The sequence below is a fragment of the Muscardinus avellanarius genome (assembly GCF_963383645.1).
Source record: "Muscardinus avellanarius genome assembly, chromosome: 8".
NCBI lineage: Eukaryota > Metazoa > Chordata > Mammalia > Rodentia > Gliridae > Muscardinus > Muscardinus avellanarius.
Genome location: NC_137794.1, coordinates 63,376,019 through 63,397,351, shown reverse-complemented (window position 1 = coordinate 63,397,351; position 21,333 = coordinate 63,376,019). Strand labels below are relative to the sequence as shown.

The window sequence follows — 21,333 nt, the reverse complement described above, 5'->3', positions numbered from 1 at the left end:
CTTTGTGTACATATATAAAAAATACTCGTGTCAATCTTATTACTCTCAATGGGGAAGGGGGGATGGATAGAGAGCTCAGGGGGTAGCAAGTACTGTGTACATGTATGTCACTGTCAACATGATTTATATTATAATGTTAGACTATAATGCACTAATAAAAGCATATTAAAAAATAAATACACCCAGCTTTACTAGGCTGTCCTTTACATCCAACTGTTCTGGCTCTAAACCTATGACAAATGTGAGATGTCAACTTTTTCTTATGGGTCCAGTCATATTTTAGTTTGTTTTTATGAAATAAATGTGCAGGAACCTAGAGTCTCTGCTTCATGGATGTTCAGAGGGTCAGTTATGAAACACTTCAACCTAAAGCCCCTGTATTATGGCGCCAGCACCATGGAGCATCACGCACCCCTGAAAGTAACACGTAGTGTGGATTATCAGGAATGAACCAGAGACTGTGTGCATGGGGGCTAACACTGAAGGCTGGACCATACTCCCTGTGCAGAGGGGTGCTGTGTATGGAGAGTGTGCATGGACTATAGAAAGCCTGTGTTCAAGGCAGAGACTTAGGCCCTTGGATGCCCTTTGTTAAAGTGATCCTCAGAGAAACACACACACACACACACACACACACACACACACACACACACACACACATCTTGCTTGTGAGTAACATTTTTTATCATCATAGCTAAATATGAGTAAGAACAAAAGCCCCTTAGCCAGGGCCCTGGGGTTCCCAGCTCGAAGGGGGAGAAGGAGGCTGAGGTGGGAGCCATCATTCCCGGCTCTGCCATCTGCTTGGCTTCACATGATGATCTGCTCAGCCTTACAGAGTGTGTTTGGTGAGAGGGAGGAGAAAGTTCTGAGCGCGGATACCTGGTCATCCTGCTGCTTCCGCATCTTCACGTTGTCAGCCTGGGCCCTGGCCAGAGCCTGCCTGAGGGCCAGTAACTGCTGCCGAAATAAGCCAACTTCTTGCTCGGCCATTAGCTTGATGCGCAAACATTCTCTCTTACTGTGGATAGACTCCTGCAAACATCCCAAGCACAGTAAGAGAGGAAGAAACTTTTCATATTTTTAGTTTTATAAGTAGTATCTAAAATATTTCATTATCTATCATTTTTTGTTTTGTTTTGTTTTTGCGGGTCTAGGGATGGAACCCAGGAGCATTCGATCTCTGAGCTACACCCCCGGCCCACTTTGTAGTCTTTATTTTGAAACAGGGTCTCACTAAGTAGCCGAGGCTGTCTGGGAACCGCGATCCTCTGGTCTCAGCCTCCCAAATGCTGGGATTACAAGTGTGCGCCACCACTTCCAGCTACCTATCCTTTTTAAAAATCTTCCACTATAATAGAGTTCTTGCTGGCCACTGCTTCCATAATTTTAATTAAGATTAGTGTAGCCAGCTGTAGTGGTGTAGATTTATAATCCCAGTACTTGGGAGGCTGAGACAGGAGGATCGCAGGTTTGTGGCCAGCCTCAGTAACTTAGTGAGGCCCTTTACAACTTAGTGAGACCCTGTTTCAAAAATAAAATGATAAAATAGGGCTGGGGGTATAGTTCAGAGGTAGAATGCCCCTGGGTTCAATTCCCAGCACTACACACACACACAGAATAGTGTGATAGATCCAGTAAGCAAAAGTTTTCAAGCCATCATCAACGTGTGTTTTAGTTTCAGTGTGTTTAAAAGCAAAATCTCCACTTATTATTTTGTCATTTCATTTTTCTTATATCATCATGCATGAAGCCCAAAGATAGTACACTGAAAATGGCCTCCTGCCTTTGGTGAAATCTCTCCTTTTTCCCCTTCCTTTGTGCTCAATTCTCGAATTTGTTCTTCCTGGCCAGTTGCTTCTGCATATTTTCTCTTTCTCGCTGGCCTTTCCTATACCAGGAAAAATCACCGACTGTCAGATTTTTTAGCTTGTCTGGCCCTGCGCAGCAGCTGCAGTCGGGCGGGCTCGGGATCTTCCCCTGGGGTTGCTGGGCCTCCCTCCCCAGCACTCACCTTCTGGGCTTTGCTCAGCTGGCCCCGGAAGTGCGCCTGCTGCACAGCCAGCCTCCAGCGGCCCAGGCTCCTCCCTTTGCACACCAGGGCGGCCAGGCTGCGGTTGTCTTGCTCTGAGACCTGCAGCTGTTCCTGCCAAGAAAGTTCACTTACAGAAAACACCACCCCACACCACACACCACACACCACTCCCGTTTCCTGGAAGGGCACAAATCCCAACATCAGAAACATGGCTTCCAGAGGTGACACAAATGTAGAGGGAGCCCCAGAGTTGCTTTACATTACTTGCTGCAGTTCTTTCCCAGGGAAACCAGACTGCAATGTTAACAGGGTGAGCGGTGGGGTTGAAGCTAGGATGGAGCGCTGATGTCCCGTTGCTGAAGGAAATCACGTACTTTGGCTGCGGTTTCTTTTCTTCCTTCATCAGGCCTGGCAGAGCCCCATTTTTTCTTTAGCTCCTTCATGTTGGCGATCCCTTCTGTTCTCGCTTCGTTGATGAGCTCACACACTCTCTGGATCAAATTAAGCTGATTCTCGTCCAGCTTCTCCTGCAAATTGCAGACTCAGGTCAAGGAAGTATAATGGGCTGGGGTGGCGGAAAGGGCAGGTGAGGAAGAGCTATTTTGCGTTCTAAAACCTAACATTTGGATGCGGTTTCACATTACAATATCCTCTACCCAGATAATTTTTCCAATATGTATTATGTGCAAGTCATACGAATGGCCCCTTGAACAGGGCTTGACATTTGGATACCTCACTTGTCAGCACCAAGGCAACCTGAGCCCTGAGGACAGTGGGGGAACTGTGGGAGGTCAGGTAGAAAACCTGCTGACAGAATCGCCCCCAGGGAAGGTGACTTGGGAAAGTTGAACTGAGGATTTGGGCTGTGAAGCTGACCCAGAGCAGAATCTGACTAGACAAGACTTTGTAGATGAGCCTCTGCTGAGGAAGTCCATTAAATATAGATAAATGGAGGAAGGAAATCAGGCCAGCTGCCTTCCTATTTAGGTTCCAGCAGAAACCTCATTATGAAACATTCTGTTCCGAATGGCCTATGGCTAATGGCTCGTGATGAAACAGCGCAATCAAAACTATGCACAACTATGGACTCAGTGTTATGGACTTGACTGCGTCTCCTCCCAAGTTTACTGTCAACCCCTAACCTCCTATATGACAACATCTAAAGAGAGATCTTTAAAAGGTACGATTAAAATGTGGTGGTCTCCCTATTCTGATAAGACTGTGGCCTTATAAGAAAGGAAGTCCATAAAGATATCTTTCTCTTTCTCTCTGCCAGGTGAGGTTATAGGAAGGAGACAAACACCTGTAGCCCAGGAAGGAAGCCCTCATCAGAAACAGACCATGCTGCCGCCCTGATCTTAGACTTCTGGCTCCTAGAACTATGAGAAAATTAATTTGTGTTATTTAAGCCACCCAGTCTATGGCATTTTGTTATGGTGGTCTGAGTAGACTGACACCTAGAGTCTTTAGGGTGGCGAAGGAGTAGAGGTGTCCTCTCAATTCTGAACCACTTTCCCAGAGGGGAAGGAAGGAGGGCAGGGCCCAGCTGGAAGCCATGGCAGGGAGGCTGGCTGCTGGTCACGTAGCATAAAAGTCACCATCTCCCTGGGACCCTGGAATAGAGCAGGAATTCCCTACTTTGGGAGATTTGGTAGAAATACTTTAGCTTGGGAGGAGGGAGTCCACTTTTTATCTTAAAATCTGGTATAAGCTAAAAGGAATTTGAAACATTGCTCAATAATCTGAAAGACTCCCTAGTAAATTTTAGCCTTCACCCTCTGCTCATTGCAGTGAGCTTTGATCTGTGGTGTGGGGTGCGTGCGTGCGTGTGTGTGTGTGTGTGTGTGTGTGTGTGTGTGATACTGGAGATTGAACAACCCAGGGACATTCTACCTCTGAGCTACACCCTTAACCCTTTTTTATTTTTAATTTTGAAATAGAATCTCAGTAAGTTGCCAAGTTTGGCCTTGAACCTGTCATCCTCCTGTCTTAGCCTTCCAAGTACTGGGATTATAGGTATCTACCACCATACCTAGCTGGTTTCGATCCTTTGATATTGGTAAACACTTGTACTTTTTTTTTTTTTTTCTTTTTGGTGGTACTGGGATTCCTGGAAACCCTTCTACCTCTAGCTACACTCCCAGACCTATTTTTATACCTTTTTATTTGGAAACAGGGTCTCTTAAGCCAGCGAGGCTGGCTTTGAACCTGCGTGATCCTCCTGTCTCGGCCTGCCAAGCGCAAGGATTACAAGCGTGTGCCACCACGCCCAGCTCACTTGTACTTTTTCAAGAATAAATCTCTAAGCTGAGCATGGTGGCATATGCTTGTAATCCTAATACTTGGGAGGCTGAGACAGGAGGATCACGCAGGTTCGAAGCCAGTCTCAGCTACTTAGTAAGGCTCTCAGCAACTTAGTGAGACCCTGTTCCCCCCAAAAATATAAAATAGATTAGGGGTGTAGCCCAAGGTAGAAGGTCCCTGCATTCTATCCCTAGTACCACACAAAAAAGAATAAATCTCTGTATCTCACTGGAATGACTAGGTTACTAAGGCAGAACATGAGTGGTATTTTCTGTTAAAAAAAAAAAAAACCCTAAGCATTCCCCTGGAAGCCCCCAGAAAGAGACAGGAAGGCAAGAACCCAAGTGGGATTGGCTCTAAAGTTCGTAAAAAATCAGAGAAGGGGGCAGGGTTGAAGGAAGCTATGGATTTGGGGTTGTAGATTTGGACTGACATTCACACTTGCACTGGACCAAGCAGCCTCCCTGATGGCCCATTCTGGGCCTGGGACATCTGTCTTACAGCTGCTCAGACATCATGACTGGCTTCTGCATGCTGTGAGCACAGGGTACCCAATGGCCCCTCTTCCAGGATGGCTCTTCATGGACGGTCAGCAGCTTCTTGGCACTGGATGTAAGGAAAGGCTGGTGGGCATACATAGAGTTGGAAAAACTTTTTGAAAGCTGTTCAAATTCTGAATCCAAGGAGCTCCAGGAGCTGCCTACTGCTCCCTCCATGGGAGTCCGGCTGGGCCCAGGGCACTGTGCACACGTATGTGAGCAGTTACACCCAGTAGCAATAACAGTGGTAGATACTGTTTGGAGCAGGGGATTTGGAGCAGAACACCCTTCTTCTTCCAACAGCAACCAAATTGTAGGAATGACAACTTGCTGGAGAATATGAAAAATAAACATCTAAATATGCCCAATCCAGTGTCTGTCATGGGAGAACAGTGAAAAGCCACAGCTCTCTTACTGCAACAAAAACTTATGGATGAAAAATTCCTGGACCTGAGAATCACCTGTGACTATAAAGTCCATTCTGTCATTGATCCTTTGTGGTGCCCAGGTGTCAGATTCAGGATACTTACTTTTATGTGTAAACATGTCATAAACAAAGCTTGGACCAAGGATTCATATTCTTCTTGGACCTCTTTTCGAATCTTCTTTTTGAGATTCAGATTCTCCTCTTCCAGGTCTGTGAGTTGGGCTCTGAGAGCAGTGATTTCCATGACCATATCATGACTGAGCTCTGCAACCTAGCAGCAGACACATGTATAAAATATGTCACATGCATATACGTGTTAAATACCTGTATATGATAAGTATGCTCACAAATATAACACACATTTACATATTATATATGCAATATATTATAAATAATATATATTTATGGGATAACCTAGGAATTCCAAACTGCTACTCTAAAATAGTTGATTAGTAAAGAATTTGCACTTTTATTTTGAATCTAACGAAGAAAGTGACTCTCCTGCTGTGTAAATGTGGAAGAAGAATCTTACATTGATTCAAAGATCTCACAACAGTGACAGACACATAGTAGGTACTCAATTAAGAGTTGCTGACCTCTACTGTGTGTGTGTTACTGGGGATCGAACCCAGAAGCATTCTATATCTGAGCTAAACCCCCAGACCTATTTTTTTTTTCTTTATTTTGAAACAGGGCCTCACTAAGTCACGGAGGGCTTCACAAAGTTGCTGAGGCTGGTTGTGAACCTGCGATCCTCCGGTCTCAGCCTCCCAAGTACTGGCATTACAAGTGTGCGCCACCACACCTGGCTGAAGAACTGCTAGTTGAGTGCTTTTCCATTGGAGAAAATACTTCATCTATCTTGGCCTCCATCTCCAAACTCGCCTTCCTTTGACATCTCAGCCCAAATACCTTTATTTCTGGAGTGTACCTTGGCTTCAAAAGAAAACAAACAACCCTCCCACCCCCATAGCAAACCCCCAAACAACACAAAATAACAAAACAACTAACATCTGTGAAAAAAGCGTCTCTAAGAACTGCTTTAAAAAATGCAAGCATACTCCTTGGGCCTTTCCTTTTCCCTCTCCCCCTCCCTTCTTTTTTTCTTTCCTTCCTTCTATAGTGGGGATGGAACTCAGAGGCATTCTACCTCTGAGCTACCCCCCAGCCCTTTTTATTTTTTATTTTATAACAGAGTCTTACTAAGTTGCTGAAGCTGGTTTTGAACCTGAGATCCTCCTGTCTCAGCCTCCCAAGTACCGGGATTACACGCATGTGCCTGCTTGGATGGTTTTGCATGCACCTTCATCAACAGGACTTCTACATGTGACCCACAACCCATGCACGTGACTCTCGGAAGTCCCACTCGTGGTTAGCGCTGAGAGTGTGGTTTCAGTTAGTGACCTACCTGACCAGCAAGGTCTTCAGCTGGGGCTTGACTTCTTTGCAGCGCATCTAATTCCTGAGGAGAAGAAAGCAATGCACAACCAAGCTCATACTCCTCCAACCACAGCTCCGCTCACTGCAACACATTCCGGACACCTCCTCTCTGCCAGTGGAGCCTCATCCTGAGATCCTCAGGCCCTGCCTGGAGACAGGACTGTGCATGCCATGTCATTAGACTTTAGGATTTCTAGCACAGGATCAAAAGACAACATCCGTGTAGATGTAGAGCACTTGGCTATGGTGATGAGCCCAAACGGGGCAAATTTAAGACTTACTATTCGGTATTTAATGCTTATTTGGCTAATCCTTCAGATTTTTTTTTCTGTCTTCTCAGGTATAAATGAAAACTACACTCTGCCTCGGATGCAATCTACTTCAAAACAGTGAGCAATGGAGGGCAGGAGGAGCGACTCAGATCCCACTAGTGGGATGTCGTTTTCAGGAAGTTGCATCAGTGAGACCGGCCCAGGATATACATCCTGAGAAGGTTTTCCCTGGGACCCTGGCCTCCTTGGTAGGCCAGGAATAGCACAAGACACCTTGTGTTTGCTGAGGGAGGGAAGGCTAGCTGTGCACCTTCCCCTAGGGACCAGCCTGTTTATTGGTCACCTCTTGGGTTTCCCACTGGACACCTCCAAAGGCAAATAAGCCAGGGTCAAGTGATTGGGGCCATGACCTTTGCAATAAAAAATACCACATGTGAGGAGACAAGACAATGAGAAATTTGGTATAAAAAAATCAAGTAGCCAGAACCTCAATGTGTGTGTGTGTTACTGGGGATTGACTCCAGCGGGTATTCTAACTTGGAGTTACATTCCCATTCCTCTTTATTTTTTTATTTTTTTATATTTATTTATTTATTTATTCATTTATTTTGATGGTACTGGGGTTCCTGGAAGCCCTTCTACCTCCGGGCTACACTCCCAGGCCTATTATATATTTTCATTTGGAAACAGGGTCTCTTAAGCCAACGAGGCTGGCTTCGAACCTGCGCGATCCTCCTGTCTCCACCTCCCAAGCACTGGGATTACAAGCGTGTGCCACCATGCCTGGCTATATTTTTTTACTTTTTTTTTTTTGCGGGTTTGGGGATGGAACCCAGGGGCATTTGACCTCTGAGCTACACTCCCTGCCCTATTTTTAATTCTTTATTTTGAAACCGTGACTCACTGAGTTGCAGAGGGCCTCACTAATTAGCTGAGGCTATCCGCGACCTGCGATCCTCAGGTCTCAGCCTCCCGAATGCTGGGATTACAGGCGTGCGCCACCACACTCGGCTTTTTTTTTTTTTTTTTTTTTAAACAGGATTTTGCTAAATTACTGAAAGCTAATTTTTTTTTTTGGTGGTACTGGGAATGGAACCCTTCTACCTCCGGGCTACACTCCCAGATTATATATATATATATATTTGGAAACAGGGTCTCTTAAGCCAGCGAGGCTGGCTTTGAACCTGTGCGATCCTCCTGTCTCTGCCTCCCAAGCTCGGGGATTACAAGGGTGCGCCACCACGCCCAGTAAACCTCACTAATTTACCAAGGCTGGTCTTGAACCTACCATCCTCTTATCTCAGTCTCCCAAGTACCAGGAATACAGGTGAGTGCTACCACGCCTGGCTTGAACCTTGATTCTGGCATGAAAATTGTTCTCCTCATCACCCTGCTCAGTTTTGCTTTCTCTTCTGGGTGACTCCTGGGCCTCCTGCCCACACTCCTGCCCCACTGTAGGTCTCATTTCTCTGGGCACCTACCTGTTCCTTCCGGCAGAGGGTCTGCCTGGCATGTTGCAGCACATGCTCATAACACATGGAGTAGGTCTCAAAGTTGCTGCGTTCCCTTGCCATCACATCACAGCCCAGGGACAGGAGGCAGGCCTCAAGGTGGTCTTTTTTGAAAGAGATCTGAAAAAGCAGGGGCTTCATTCTCAGCAGCTCCTGAGCTTTGGGCAGCCTTGCCCAGGGGGTTCCTCACCTTGTAGGGAAGCACAGGGCTGCAGCAGGGCAAGCAAGGGGCCTTTGTAATACAGAGCGTGTGTGTGTGTGTGTGTGTGTGTGTGTGTGTGTGTGTGTGCATGCGCGCCTGTTTGTTTTACTGGGGATTGAGCCCAGAGGCATTCTACCTCTGAGCTACAACTCTAGCCCTATTTTATTTATTCATTCTTTTCCTTCCTTCCCTCCTTCCTTCCTTCCTTTCTTCCTTGCGGTACTGGGGACTGAACCCAGAGGCATTCTACCTCATAGCTACACCAACAGTTCTACTTTTTAATTTTTTAAAAAATTTAAATTTTAAAATTTTTAATATATTTTTAATGGTGCATTGTAGTCAAACATCTTAATGGAATAAAAAATTTGTGGAGATACACATGCACACATCACCCAATTAGCCCTTATCCAATCCCCATCCCATTCCCTCCCCTCCCTCCTTCCCATGCTTGATTTAGTGATTGACTTTGATATGCTTGTTTAAGTACATCGGTACATCATGTGCTTTGAAGAGTTTCCCTCTTCCCCCTCCCATCCCCTCAGAAAGGTCACCTTAATGGCTCCTCTATAGAGTCCCTTCTTCAACTAGAGTTCCTCCTATTACCCATTTCTCCCTAGTTTTCGCATATTAGGGAAAGCATCTGATTTCTTATTTTTGTAAATTTCTTATTTCCCTGTAAATGCCATAAATTTTCTCTCCTTTATGGCTGGGTAAAATTCCATTGTGTACATATCAACTCATTTGTTGATGGATATCTTGGCTGGTTCCATAGTTTTGGAATGATGAATTGTGCATTTATGAACACAGATACTCGTGCATTGGTTTGGTAGTTTGGTTTTCAATTTTTGGGCTAGGTGCCCATAGGTGGTATTGCTGGGTCATATGCTCAGTTCGTTTTCCTTCTTCTGGGGATATTCCATGCTGTTTTTCACAGTGGTTGCATTAATTTGCAATCCCACCAATAATGCATTAGAGTTTCTACTTCTCCACACCCAATCGATTACAGTTTATCTCTTCTTTGGGAGTCCTTCTTTTATTTCTCATTTGCTGAAATCATGATAACCAGAAGGTGAGTGACTTTGATGAGGTGATCTACTCACACCCATTTTTTTAATAGCAGTCACTTGAATCTGGAGATCTGCTGAGAGATGGGGGTGAGGCAGCAGCAGCTTCAAGTGCTTCCTGACCACACGACTGCAGGGACCTGCTGGCCCTTTGCTGTGCAGCAGGCCCCGGTCCTGGCCTTGCAGGCTCCGGCCCCAGCCTTGCCACTCAGCAGGCTCTAATCCCGGCCTTGCTGGCCCTTGCACCAGCCTCGCTGTATGGCATGCTCTGGTCTCCATCACTACGGACAGGTCATCTACAGAGGTTCCCACTTTTTCTTCCATTTCTTCTTTTTTTTTCTTTTCTTTTTTTTTTTTTCAGTAGGAGAAAACAGAACATGTATTTTGCAAAAGCTGGGAGCCTGAATATCTAGTAGCAACAAATTTTGTCTCCCTTGTGGAGTGCGGGATCTGCTGCTCCGAGCGCACCCCAGCCCCCAGCACTGTGCTGAGGAGTGTGGTGGCCATGAGAGTCGATGTCTCCCAGGTGGCACGGTGCGGCGGCCTAACCTGGCTATAAGGGGCTCCCTATGACATGCCCTGAACATTTTTCTTACATAGTATGCATAGTATGTTGTCCAGAGTTCCTGAGCATGTGAGACAGGAGCAGATTACTTTCGGGGAGATTTTTTCAAAAATTCAAGGTGAATTGGATTGGATCTGTCTGCCTCTCCCAAATACTAGCCGCCGCAGCTGCTGCCACCTTGGTTCTCTCCCGAACATTTTCTTACACAGTATGTTGTCCAGAATTCCTGAGCACGTGCGGCAGGAGCAGTCTACTTTTGGGATGATTTCTTCAAAAATTCAAGGTGGCTTGGATTGGATCTGTCTGCCTCTCACAAATACTGGCTGGCAGCTGCCACTGCTATCTTGGTCTCCCCCCACCTTTTTTATTTTTGTAACAAGATCTCACTAGGTTGCAAAGGGCCTCCATAAGTAGCTGAGGCTGGCCAAGAACCAGCAATCCTCCTGTCTCAGCCTCTCAAGTACTGGGATTACAAGTGTATGCCACCATATCAGGCTTATTCTTTTATTTTGAAACGGGGTCTAAGTTGCAGAGGGCCTCACTAAGCTGCTGAGGCCTCTCCAGTGCTGGGATTACAGGTGTGAACTATAGTGACTAGCTCCCTCTGGCTCTATTCTAAAGCCACATGACATATGCTTTCAGCAGTTCCACTCACCCTCCTTCTCCAGGAGACTGGGCATATTCTCTGAAGAGGTAGCCATTAAGAAACAGAAGAGAGCCTGGCATGGTGGCACACGCTTGTAATCTCAGCATTTGGGAGGGTGAGACAGGAGGATCGCAGGTTCAAGGCCAGCCTCAGCTACTCAGTTAGACCCTGTTTCAAAATAAAGAGTCAAATAGGGCTGAGGGTGTAACTCAGGGGTAGAATGCCCCTGGGTTCAACCCCCTGTACTCCAAAAAAAGAAAAGAAAGAAAGAAATAGAAGAAAAGTCTATTCCTGCAAAGCAGGCTTAAATTTAAGCTTTGGGGAGAAATGGGAACCAGATGTGGAAGGTAGAACAGATCTGTCCAACCAGACCCACATGTCTGTGCGAGTATTGGTGTCCATCCTTCCGTTGTCAGTGGATGTGTCTGTGTGGGGTCTGGGAGTCTTCTGGGTTCTTGTTTGACCTTGATCTGTTATCCTTCTGGGGCTTGTCCGGCTCCTGGCTCACTGGCAGTCTGCCACAGAAGTTAGGCTGCCTTTGGCGCCCATGTTGGTTCCCTGGCTCCAATCTGCTTGTCCCTGAACGCCCAGGACACTGATGTATCAGTGCAACTTCAGTGCTAAGCTGACATATAGAGAAAACCCTCAGACCTTGCCAAGGCAAGTATTAAAGCAAACTAACAGAGAAGGCAACAGCGAGAAAACCTCACACTGAGGAAGCAGAGAGGGGAGCAGCAGCCTCACCTGCTGCTGGGGCTGGGGTAGCACCATTTTGGAGAGTAGGCTGTTGGCATCTGTGACAAGATTTTTACATGTTTGTGCCCTTTGACCCAGCAAGTCATCTTCTATGAATTTATCTTTAGAGAATAATAAAAGTTATGCACAAAATATATGCAAATGGATGTTCTTTATACACATATTTTAATAGAAAAATATGGAAGCAATCCAAATAACTTAACAAGGGAAGTAAGTTGAGTTCATCTGGTTCATCTACATGAAGAAATACTGACCAGACAGCAGAGATGGACATACATTTATTGACAGTGAAAGATATTTATAACATGTGGTCAAGTGAAAAAGAGAACACTGTAAGGGAAGGTCGTATAAAAGAATCTTACCTTATAAAACAAAAAAAGGACATGAAGATAAAAAATATTTTTATAAAAATGTTTGGAAAGAAATATGCAAAAATAATAATAGGAATTATCACTGAGTGGTAAGATTGCACGTGTATTTTCTTTTTTGTGTGTGATACTGAATATTGAACCCAGTGGTATTCTATTTCTGAGCCACACCTCAGCCCCATCATATTTTTTATTTTGAAACAGGGCCTCACTAAGTTGCTGAGGCTTACCTCAACTCTGCAATCCTCCTTATCTCAGCCTCCCAAGTACTGGAATTATAGGAGTGTGCCTCCATGCCTGGGTACAAGTGTATTTTCTAGAATATACTTCTATTTTCTGGTACAAAATAATATATATATACATATATATGTATATATATATCTGATTATATATAAATAATGCTAAAATATATGTACTAATCAAGTTATGTTTAAAAAATCATGAATTGCATCAGCTTGGTAGGATACAGTCATGACTGGACCATGGAATTGGATGGAAACCTCTGCTTGGGCAGGAGCCTCCCTCCCCCAACTCACCCTGCAGGGCCTCCTGAAGGGAAGTGTCTGTGGGCTGGTGAGGGCAGGTGCCTGACCCTGCTCCCTGGGAAGAGAGCAGCAGGACAGTCAGAGTTTAGCTGCCAACACAAGGCAAAGAGGACTCCGGTACTCTCCCTGAACTCTGACTTCTTTATGAAGAAAGGGCGAGCTACTTGGGCTTAGTAACCACACAGGTAACTCCTCCAGGCCTGACTTTGATGAAGCCAGAAGTCACGAGAGAAGAGCCCTTCAGGGTCCTGGCAAGGAGCAGCTAGCAGCCTCATCTGGGCCCAGTGCTTGGAGCCAGCCCTGATTGTCCTTGGCACCAGTGCCTGGACATGGGTATGCCAACAAGGCCCCCAACAGCTCTTTGGCAGGGTAATCCAGGGTAATCGGGTTCTCAAACTAATACTACCACAGCCCCTGCAGGCAGAGGAAGGCAGAATTGAAGCACAAAGGCCCGCCACCATCCTCTCTCAGCCAACACGGCGTTGTATGGAACAAGGATGAAGAGCCCTTCAGTGCATCTCTGTAGCACCAAGAGGTGGGAACAGCCAGCACGCATCTGCTCAGGCAGCTTCAGAGGCCAGAGAAGTCTTGTCGTTTACTTCTCGTGGTGGCTCTGAGCTCTCGGGGAGGCTCTTTGACCCACCATTGCTTTTCTGGGTAACTGTAATGTCATCTCTGTGTGTATCCAATGTGTTGTGAATAAGCTTCACCTGCCCGCTTACCCTGTGGGCAGCACAGAGCCACAGAGCCGATCAGAGTTGGGCAGGTTCTGCCCAGGAACCAGCACCGCCCTCCTCCAGGTGGATTCTGTCACTGGCACTTAAACCTGAACCACGACAGATGGTGCTGGCTGGAAGAGCATTAGATTGTCCTGCAGATTCTTCCAGAGAGCCGGCAGGTGCCAGGTCTCATTATGGCGAAAGTCTGGCCTGGCAAGTGTGCCGGAAGCAGGCTGTACTTCTGTGGTTCACCTTATCTTAGCATCCCTCAAAACAGTTTGTTTATTATTAGGCACACACAGGTGTTTTGAAGATGTTTCCAAAACTCCTACCTCTGTTAAACACTCCAGTGATTTCCCATTGACTCTAGGATAAAAGATATGCTTCCAGGATTGCACACAAGGCCATTAAGCATATAGCCCTGACCGCCTTTCCCATGTCTTCTCTGAACTCTGCTATGCTCCCTTCCTTGATGGCTCTGCCTTCTCTCCCCTGCCTCCCTCCATCTGATCGACTCTTACTTATCCCCCAAAACATCTCTTCTGGGAAGTCCTTGCTGACTTCTACCTGGGTGCGTCCCTTTCCTCTGAGCTCATGTGGTACCCCGTGCACACTCTATCAAAGCACGTACTCCTCTGCGGACATTATGGGCTCACCTAAATGTCTCCTCAAATGCTTCGAGCACAGCGATTGTACTTTGTGTCTTTATGTCTCTTACAAAATATCTGGAGAAAGTAGAAAATCTCTAAATGCTGAGCGAATGAATGACTCTCAGCATATAAACAGAAATGGTTCTGAAATCCACAAGTTAAGCTATTCTAGTTCAGATGTGCAAAAAGATCAATTTCTTACTGCAGGCCAGTGTATTTGGTATAGAATTTCGGCAAGATACTAGAACCAATTATGCTAGGCTGGCTTTCTAGAATTTAGAAAAGGAAGCAGAGATCACTAGAAGATAACATGGGTTCAAGAAAAATCAGTCAGAGGAATCTTATTTTCTCAGGACGCAGTATCTAGATTCCAACAGGACACCTTCGAGGGAAACCAAGAAAAGAGGGCTGGGACAGCACAGCTAGGCGGGCTCCTGCCAGGAAGGCATGCGTCCAGGAAACCTGCACAGCCGGCGGCACCTCAGGTGGGCAGGATGGGAGGGCCCGTCTTGTCATCTACTGTTATTAATGACTTGAGTGATGATACGTGGCAGGCTGACATAACCTGGGAGAGAGAGGAGTACTTGAGCTGGCAAAAATCTAGATTTCTAACATCTCAAGAGTCTCAGAGAATGGACCAAACTGAACAAGAGCAAGGCCAGTAGTAAGACAAGACAGCAGCAGTTGAATGGCCAAGCACAAAGCGTGGGCTTCAGGTGAGAGCTCCGTGAGTCAGCTCCCACCTGGCTACCAAAACCCAACACGCCCATAGGCGTTGATCCAAGCAAAACACCCAGGACCACGTCACCCCTGGCCAGACAACTGTGAGTGCAAAGGCTGACCAGGGTGGTGCGGCTGCTGCTCTTTAGTGATAGAATGTTAATGGCCCAGTCATAAGGAGGGCAGACGCCTAAGGTCTTCAGGGTATTTCGCTGGCTTTGTGTGGAGGCACCGGCACCGGGCAGCTGGTGCCTGCTCCATCTTTTAGCCCACGTGTCCTAGTGTGGAGCTGCACTATCCAGGGGAAGGGTGACCATCTATAATCGGCCACCCAGAAGGGCACCTGTTTGGGTCTGTCCTTTTAGAGCAGGTCCCAGGTCATAATTTGCAGCCATCAGTCTTCACACACGCTAAATGGCTCTAAGGACTTTCTCTGACTGACCCGCCCCCAGACATGTAGAGCCTCATTGGTGGGGCCAGAGCCACAATGTGTGGTGTCTTGGGGACAGAGGATCCCTGGTCGAGACCAAACCCAGCTCAGTAGGAGCTTTACTAAAATAAGAGCTGCCCAGGGGTGGGGGAAGTTTGAGAAAAAGTGAGCTCCCTGTCACTGCAGATAAGCCAGAGGGGGCTGGAAACCTATGGGCACAGACTTCAGAGTGGCCCAAGCATCCCAGACCTTGTGATTCCAAGACACTGGCAGGCCACACAGCCTCTCCAAGTGTCCCTGAGCATCAGTGAACCTGTTCTGGGCTTGTCCTCCTTCCCATAAGAATTTGTGTGTGTGTGTGTGTGTGTGTGTGTGTGTGTGTGTAGTATTGGGGATGGGATCCAAGGGCATTCTACCTCTGAGCTACACCCCCAGCCCTATTTTTTGTTGTTGTTGTTGTTTTGGTAGTACTGGGAGTAGAAAACAGGGGCTTTCTATCTCTGGGCTATATTCCCAGACCTATTTTATATATTTTTTGGAAACACGGTCTCACTAAGTTGCTGAGAGCCTCACTAAGTAGCTGAGGCTGACTTCAAACCTGCATAATCCTCCTGTCTCAGCCTTCCAAGCGCTGGGATTACAAGCATGTGCCACCACGCCCGGCCCCCAGCCCTATTTTTTATTCTTTATTTTGAAACAGGGTCTCACTGAGTTGCAGAGGGCCTCACTAAGTATCTGAGGCTGTCGTTGAACTGCAATCCTGTCTCAGCCTCCCAAATGATGGGCTGATTACAAGTGTGCGCCACCACGCCTGGCTCTTCTAAAATCTTATCCTCAATGATAAGCATATGTATGTAGAAGTATAAAGAGGCCCAGTCTGGCCCAATCTGGGCAGAATTTGGGCTGCAAAATTGTCATTTGCTTTGGTTCTAATTAATTAATTTATTTTTGTGGTACTGAGGATTGAACCCAAGGACATTCTACCTCTGAGATATACCCTCATGCCTATTTTATTTTTTATTTTGAAACAGGATCTAGCTATGTTGCTGAGGGCCTAAGTCGCTGAAGCTGGTCTCAAGCCAGAGATCTTCCGGTCTTAGCCTCTCATCTACTGGGACTAGAGGTGTGTGCTACCATATCTGATCTTATTTTAATTTTTATTACAGATTGAATCCAGGGAGCCGGGCATGGTGGCGCACGCTTGTAATCCCCGCTCTTGGGAGGCGGAGACAGGAGGATCACGCAGGTTCAAAGCCAGCCACGCTGGCTTGAGAAACCCTGTTTCCAAATAAAACCTATAAAATAGGTCTGGGAGTGTAGCCCGGAGGTAGAAGGGCTTCCAGGAACCCCAGTACCACCAAAAAAAAAAAAAAGACAGATTGAATCCAGGAGTGTTTTACCTTCAAGCTACACTACCAGCTCCTTTTTTTAAAATTTTTATTTTTACTTTTAATTCTGAAACAGAATCTCACTAAGTTGCCGAGGTCTTCGCCAAGTTGCCGAGGGTCTTGCTTAAGTTGCCAATGCTAGCCTCAAACCTGCGATCCTCTTATCTTAGCTTCCCAAGTAGCAGGATTACAGGCCTGTGCCACCACCGTGCCCGGATTGCCTTTTATTTTTATTATGGTGAAGTATATATAACACAAAATTTGCCATTTTAACTATTTTCAAGCATACAGTTCAGTGGCACTAAGAACGTTGGCATTGTTGGGCAACCGTCAACACCATCTCGACAGCTCTTTCCATCTTGCAAAACTAAAACTTTGAGCCCATGAAGCAAATACCTTCCCTTCTCCTCTCCCCAACCCCTGGAAACTACCAGTCTACTTTTTGTCTCCACGAATTTGACTTCTTTTATAAGGGATGGGTGGAATTGTACGGTATTTGTTCTTTCACGCCGAAATCCTTGGGTGTCCATCCTCAAGGGTCCTCTGTGACGTAGCATACATCGGCATTTCCTTCCTTTTTTTTTTTTTTTGGTGGTACTGGGGTTCCTGGAAGCCCTTATACCTCCAGGCTACACTCCCAGACCTATTTTATATTTTTATTTGGAAACAGGGTCTCTTATTAAGCCAGCGCGGCTGGCTTCGAACCTGCACGATCCTTCTGTCTCTGCCTCCCAAGCGTGGGAATTACAAGCGTGCGCCACCACGCCCGGCTCCTTCCTTTTTAAGATTGAGCCACAACATTTTCTTTTCTTTTTTTTTTTTTTTTTGACTCAAACATCTTTCTGAGCACGCCCTGCCAGGACCATGTCTGAACCTTGAGGCTGGAACCGTGTTGCCATCTGTGTGTGTAATTAGGAATGAAGCAAATACATGCCGTCATCCAGATCTGAGGAAAATGTGTCCCAACCAGCCTTGTGAATTCTCTACCTCAGAACTAATAACTGAGGGTCTCACTGTAAAATGATGGAGGGCATTTCCAAAAACACAGAAAAAAATGTGAATTTGGAAAATGTTTTGAGACACTGAGCACATTTTTGCCAAGACAGATTTTTTTTTAAGTGGTTGAATTTGGGCGATTTGTATCTACCAAAAAAAAAAAAAAAAAAATTAGTGGTCCTAAAATTCTGTTAGGTCTAAATATCCACATTTACTTTCTTACCCTGACTTTTTAGTGGACTGTTTTTTTAGTTATCAAAGCATTTCCGACCAAGGGTAAACATGCTATAAAACCCCAAGCACTGTGTATGGATGCTTGTGTGTATTAAATACAGATTATGGTTAAGTATACAAAACACTTTGTTGCTGTTTCCCTTGTGAGAGGAAAGGTGAGAGTAGAGTGGGGGAGAATAAAGATGTTGCCTTTCTGTGTTGTTGGCCTTTTTCTATGGTGTATTTCAGAGAAGTTTTCCAGTTAGTAGTAGTATAGGCTTCTTTGGCTTTCCTCTTTAACATGTTCTAGACTAACAAATCAACAACAGGAAATGTTAGAAATCAATGTATTCATGAACTCCAAGGACTTTAAAAAAAAAACTGGCCAAATTTGAAATTAGCTAACATGCATTTCCTAATTACTCAGCTCTTTATAGACAGCAGTCTCTTTCCAGTATCAAAATGGTAACAAAAGATTACTGTTTGGGATTTAGCCTATTTATACCATAATTGTTAGGGAGCAAAGGAAGCTTTAGGAGATGTGTTAAATGACAGGGTGTTCCTTGTTTGGGTTTATGTTTAAACATTTTTTTCAACACATACCTCTGATCCATGATCCTCGTAATTCTCCATTAATCTCTGCATAAAATTTTCAACTATTTGTGGTCTTACAACTGAAAAGTTTTCTTTCATGACCTGGTATTTCCAAAGATCTGCGGTGGGAGGGAGAAGATGTCAATACTAGCATCACGAAACACTGAGCAAAATTCACAGCTATGAAATGGCAATTCTCTAAGCAAGCTGTCATTTCCAAACGCACGAAAACCAACAGATGAGGCGGGGGAGGAGAGGAGAGCGGCGAGGACTCAGCACCCTTTGGAACATGGAATAAGGAAGTTTCCTAATGAGATTTGGGAAAGCACTTCACGAGTCCCATGAGCAATATTCTGTTACCACAACTAAAGTGAGTGAAATGTTATTGTTGATCTGACAAGGTGCCTGTTTTCATTCATATCCTGTATATATCCGAGTAGTTATTCTAATCTAACACAGTAATCAGAAATAAATGAGGAGCAACTTGGCTGAGGCAGATGAAACGAGGTCTGTACAATGTACACAGTTATCAGAGGAACGTGGCTGCCGGAAGCAAAAGCTTCATAACACACCGTTCAGGATTTTGCTACTTAAACTATGGCACATCCTTCCAAAGAAGTAGTACGCAGCTATAACAAGAGGAAATTCTCCCTATACTGATATGAACAGAACATCAAAAAACCAACTACCGTAGATTGGTAAGTTAAGACGGCGAGGTGTGGAACAGTGGATATGAACTGCTCGCTTTCATAAGAAAGATATAGCACAATAAAGGGAGAGGACAGCCCCTTCAGCCTACTGAGGCCATTGCCACACACACTTTCCTGTCTCTCTCCTATGCCGTCCATTCTCCCTCCTTCTGGACACATTCACAACAGCACACGGACTTCTCTCATCTTCTAAAAACTGCTTCTTCCATCCTCCATTGACTCATTTCTTTTTACCCTTTTGTAGCAAATTTCCCCCAAGGAGCCGGGCGTGGTGATGCATGCTTGTAATCCCAGCACTTGGGAGGCTGAGACAGGAGGATCGCACAGGTTCAAAGCCAGCCTCAGCTACTGAGTGAGGCTCTCAGCAACTTAGTGAGACCCTATTTCCAAATAAAATATAAAAAATAGGTTTGGGAGTATAGCCTGGAGGCAGAAAGCCTCTGGGTTCCACCCCGAGTACCATTAAAAAATTAAAAAAAAAAAACTTCCCCCAAGGAGATACCTACATGTAAACTGTCTTTGACTTCTCTCAAATTTCTTCTTAAACACATTCATCTAAGCTAGGCATGGCCATGCACACCTGTAATCCCTGTACTTGGGAGCTGAGACAGGAGGATTGTGGATTTGAGGATAACCTCAGCAACTTAATGAGACTGTTAGCAACTTAATGAGACCCTGTTTCAAAATCAAATAGGGCTGGAAGTGTAGCTCAGAGGTAGAATGTCCCTGGGTGTAACCCTCAGCGCCACAAAAACACAAGCAAACCTACTCTCTGGCTTTCACTTCCAGAGTCTGTGGAGACAAATTTTGTCTTAAGTGCCAGTGATATCCTCATGGCTCAGGCCAGTGGTTTTCTTGCCACCTGCAGCTTTTCACACACTTTGTTACTTCAGTTTCAGACACTTCCCGCACTAGGCGTTGATACACCGCTCTGTCCTGTGTTCCCTCCTGGTTTTGTTCGCGGTTCTCTCTCTCCCTTCTCAACTTAGCGTTCACCTGGGCTCAGCCCCCGTCACCTGTTCATTCCTATCCATGCTCATCATTTCCGTGGCGAGCTCACCTCCACTCACGGCTAACTACCGCTCACATACTGATAGCTCCCAAGTTGAGCTGCAATGCCTACTTGGTATTTAAAACTGAATTTATGCATAATCAAATTCCCAATTCCTTGTCCCTAACTTGCTTCATCTACAGCCTGCCTTGTCTCAGCTGAGAAAAATCCTATTTTCCCAATTGCTCAGGTAAAAAATGTGGGTGTCATAACTGACTCCTCTCTTTATTTTTGCCATAATGGGGATAGAACCCAGGGATATTCTACCTCCGAGCTACACACCCGGCCCTATTTTTTTATTTTTGAAGCAGGCTCTCACTAAGTCGTGGAGAGCCTCACTAAGTAGATGAGGCTGGCTGTGAACCACCATCCTCCAGTCTCAGCCTCCTAAGTACTGGGATTACAAGCGTGGAACCATCACATCTGGCCTGACTCTTCTCTTTCTCCCACTCCAAATAGTACCCAGTTCATTAGTGCTTCCTTCAAAACGCACGCAGAATCTGACCACTTCCTATCTCCTCCACTCCCAGCTTCGAGCCCCCAGGCTTCTTGCTGGGTTAACACACCAGCCTGCGAACAACCTCTCCCTCCCTTCACCCTTCCTTTCTTCCTTCCTTCCTTCACAGTCCATCCTCAAACTGGTGCCAGAGAAAGCCCATCAAAGTAGAAGCCAGACTGTGTTACTCAAAATCGGGAACAGGCTCCCCAGGACAGCCAGAAAACACAGTGGCATGCTGACGTGCTGACGAGGCCCTGAGTGACCGTTTTCCTCGCCTCTCCTCGTTGACTTCTCCTCCCGCCGCTCTTCCTCCATGCGCCCCACTCCAGCTGCACTCTGGTGGCTCTGCTTAGGGCCTCAGTGAGGGTTCCTTCTGTTTGGGGTGCTTGTCCCTCAGATAACCACATATAAAATAATGCGAGTAAAACCCTCGCATTATTTAAGTCTTTGTTGAAGGAAGAGGTCGAGCTATAGAAAGGGCCCTATAGTGAAGCAACTAAGGTGACCAATCAGAGGGTCTGGAATAGGGGAGGACGGAGCCTCTTTAAAATGCAGGAGGTACATAAACAAATGTATCAAAGTTAATCACCAAACAATCATGGGATGGAGGGAGGGGGAGGGAATGGGATGGGGGCTGGAGGAGGGCTAATTGGATGATGTGTGCTTGTATATCCTCTCAAGTCTTATAC

General features: G+C 45.8%; 1 protein-coding gene across 1 annotated transcript in view; it reads right to left on the bottom strand.

The window, feature by feature from the left end:
* Positions 1-21,333, bottom strand: part of LOC308266059 (uncharacterized protein) — a gene marked incomplete at both ends in the record, with an annotated part of 178,896 nt that overhangs the window by 16,911 nt on the left and 140,652 nt on the right. Inside the window, 7 exons of the mRNA XM_080700095.1 lie at positions 883-1,035; positions 2,015-2,146; positions 2,410-2,562; positions 5,409-5,576; positions 6,714-6,767; positions 8,499-8,648; positions 18,394-18,503. Coding sequence (XP_080556221.1) covers positions 883-1,035; positions 2,015-2,146; positions 2,410-2,562; positions 5,409-5,576; positions 6,714-6,767; positions 8,499-8,648; positions 18,394-18,503 — 920 coding nt within the window. The remainder of the gene's footprint in view (positions 1-882; positions 1,036-2,014; positions 2,147-2,409; positions 2,563-5,408; positions 5,577-6,713; positions 6,768-8,498; positions 8,649-18,393; positions 18,504-21,333) is intronic.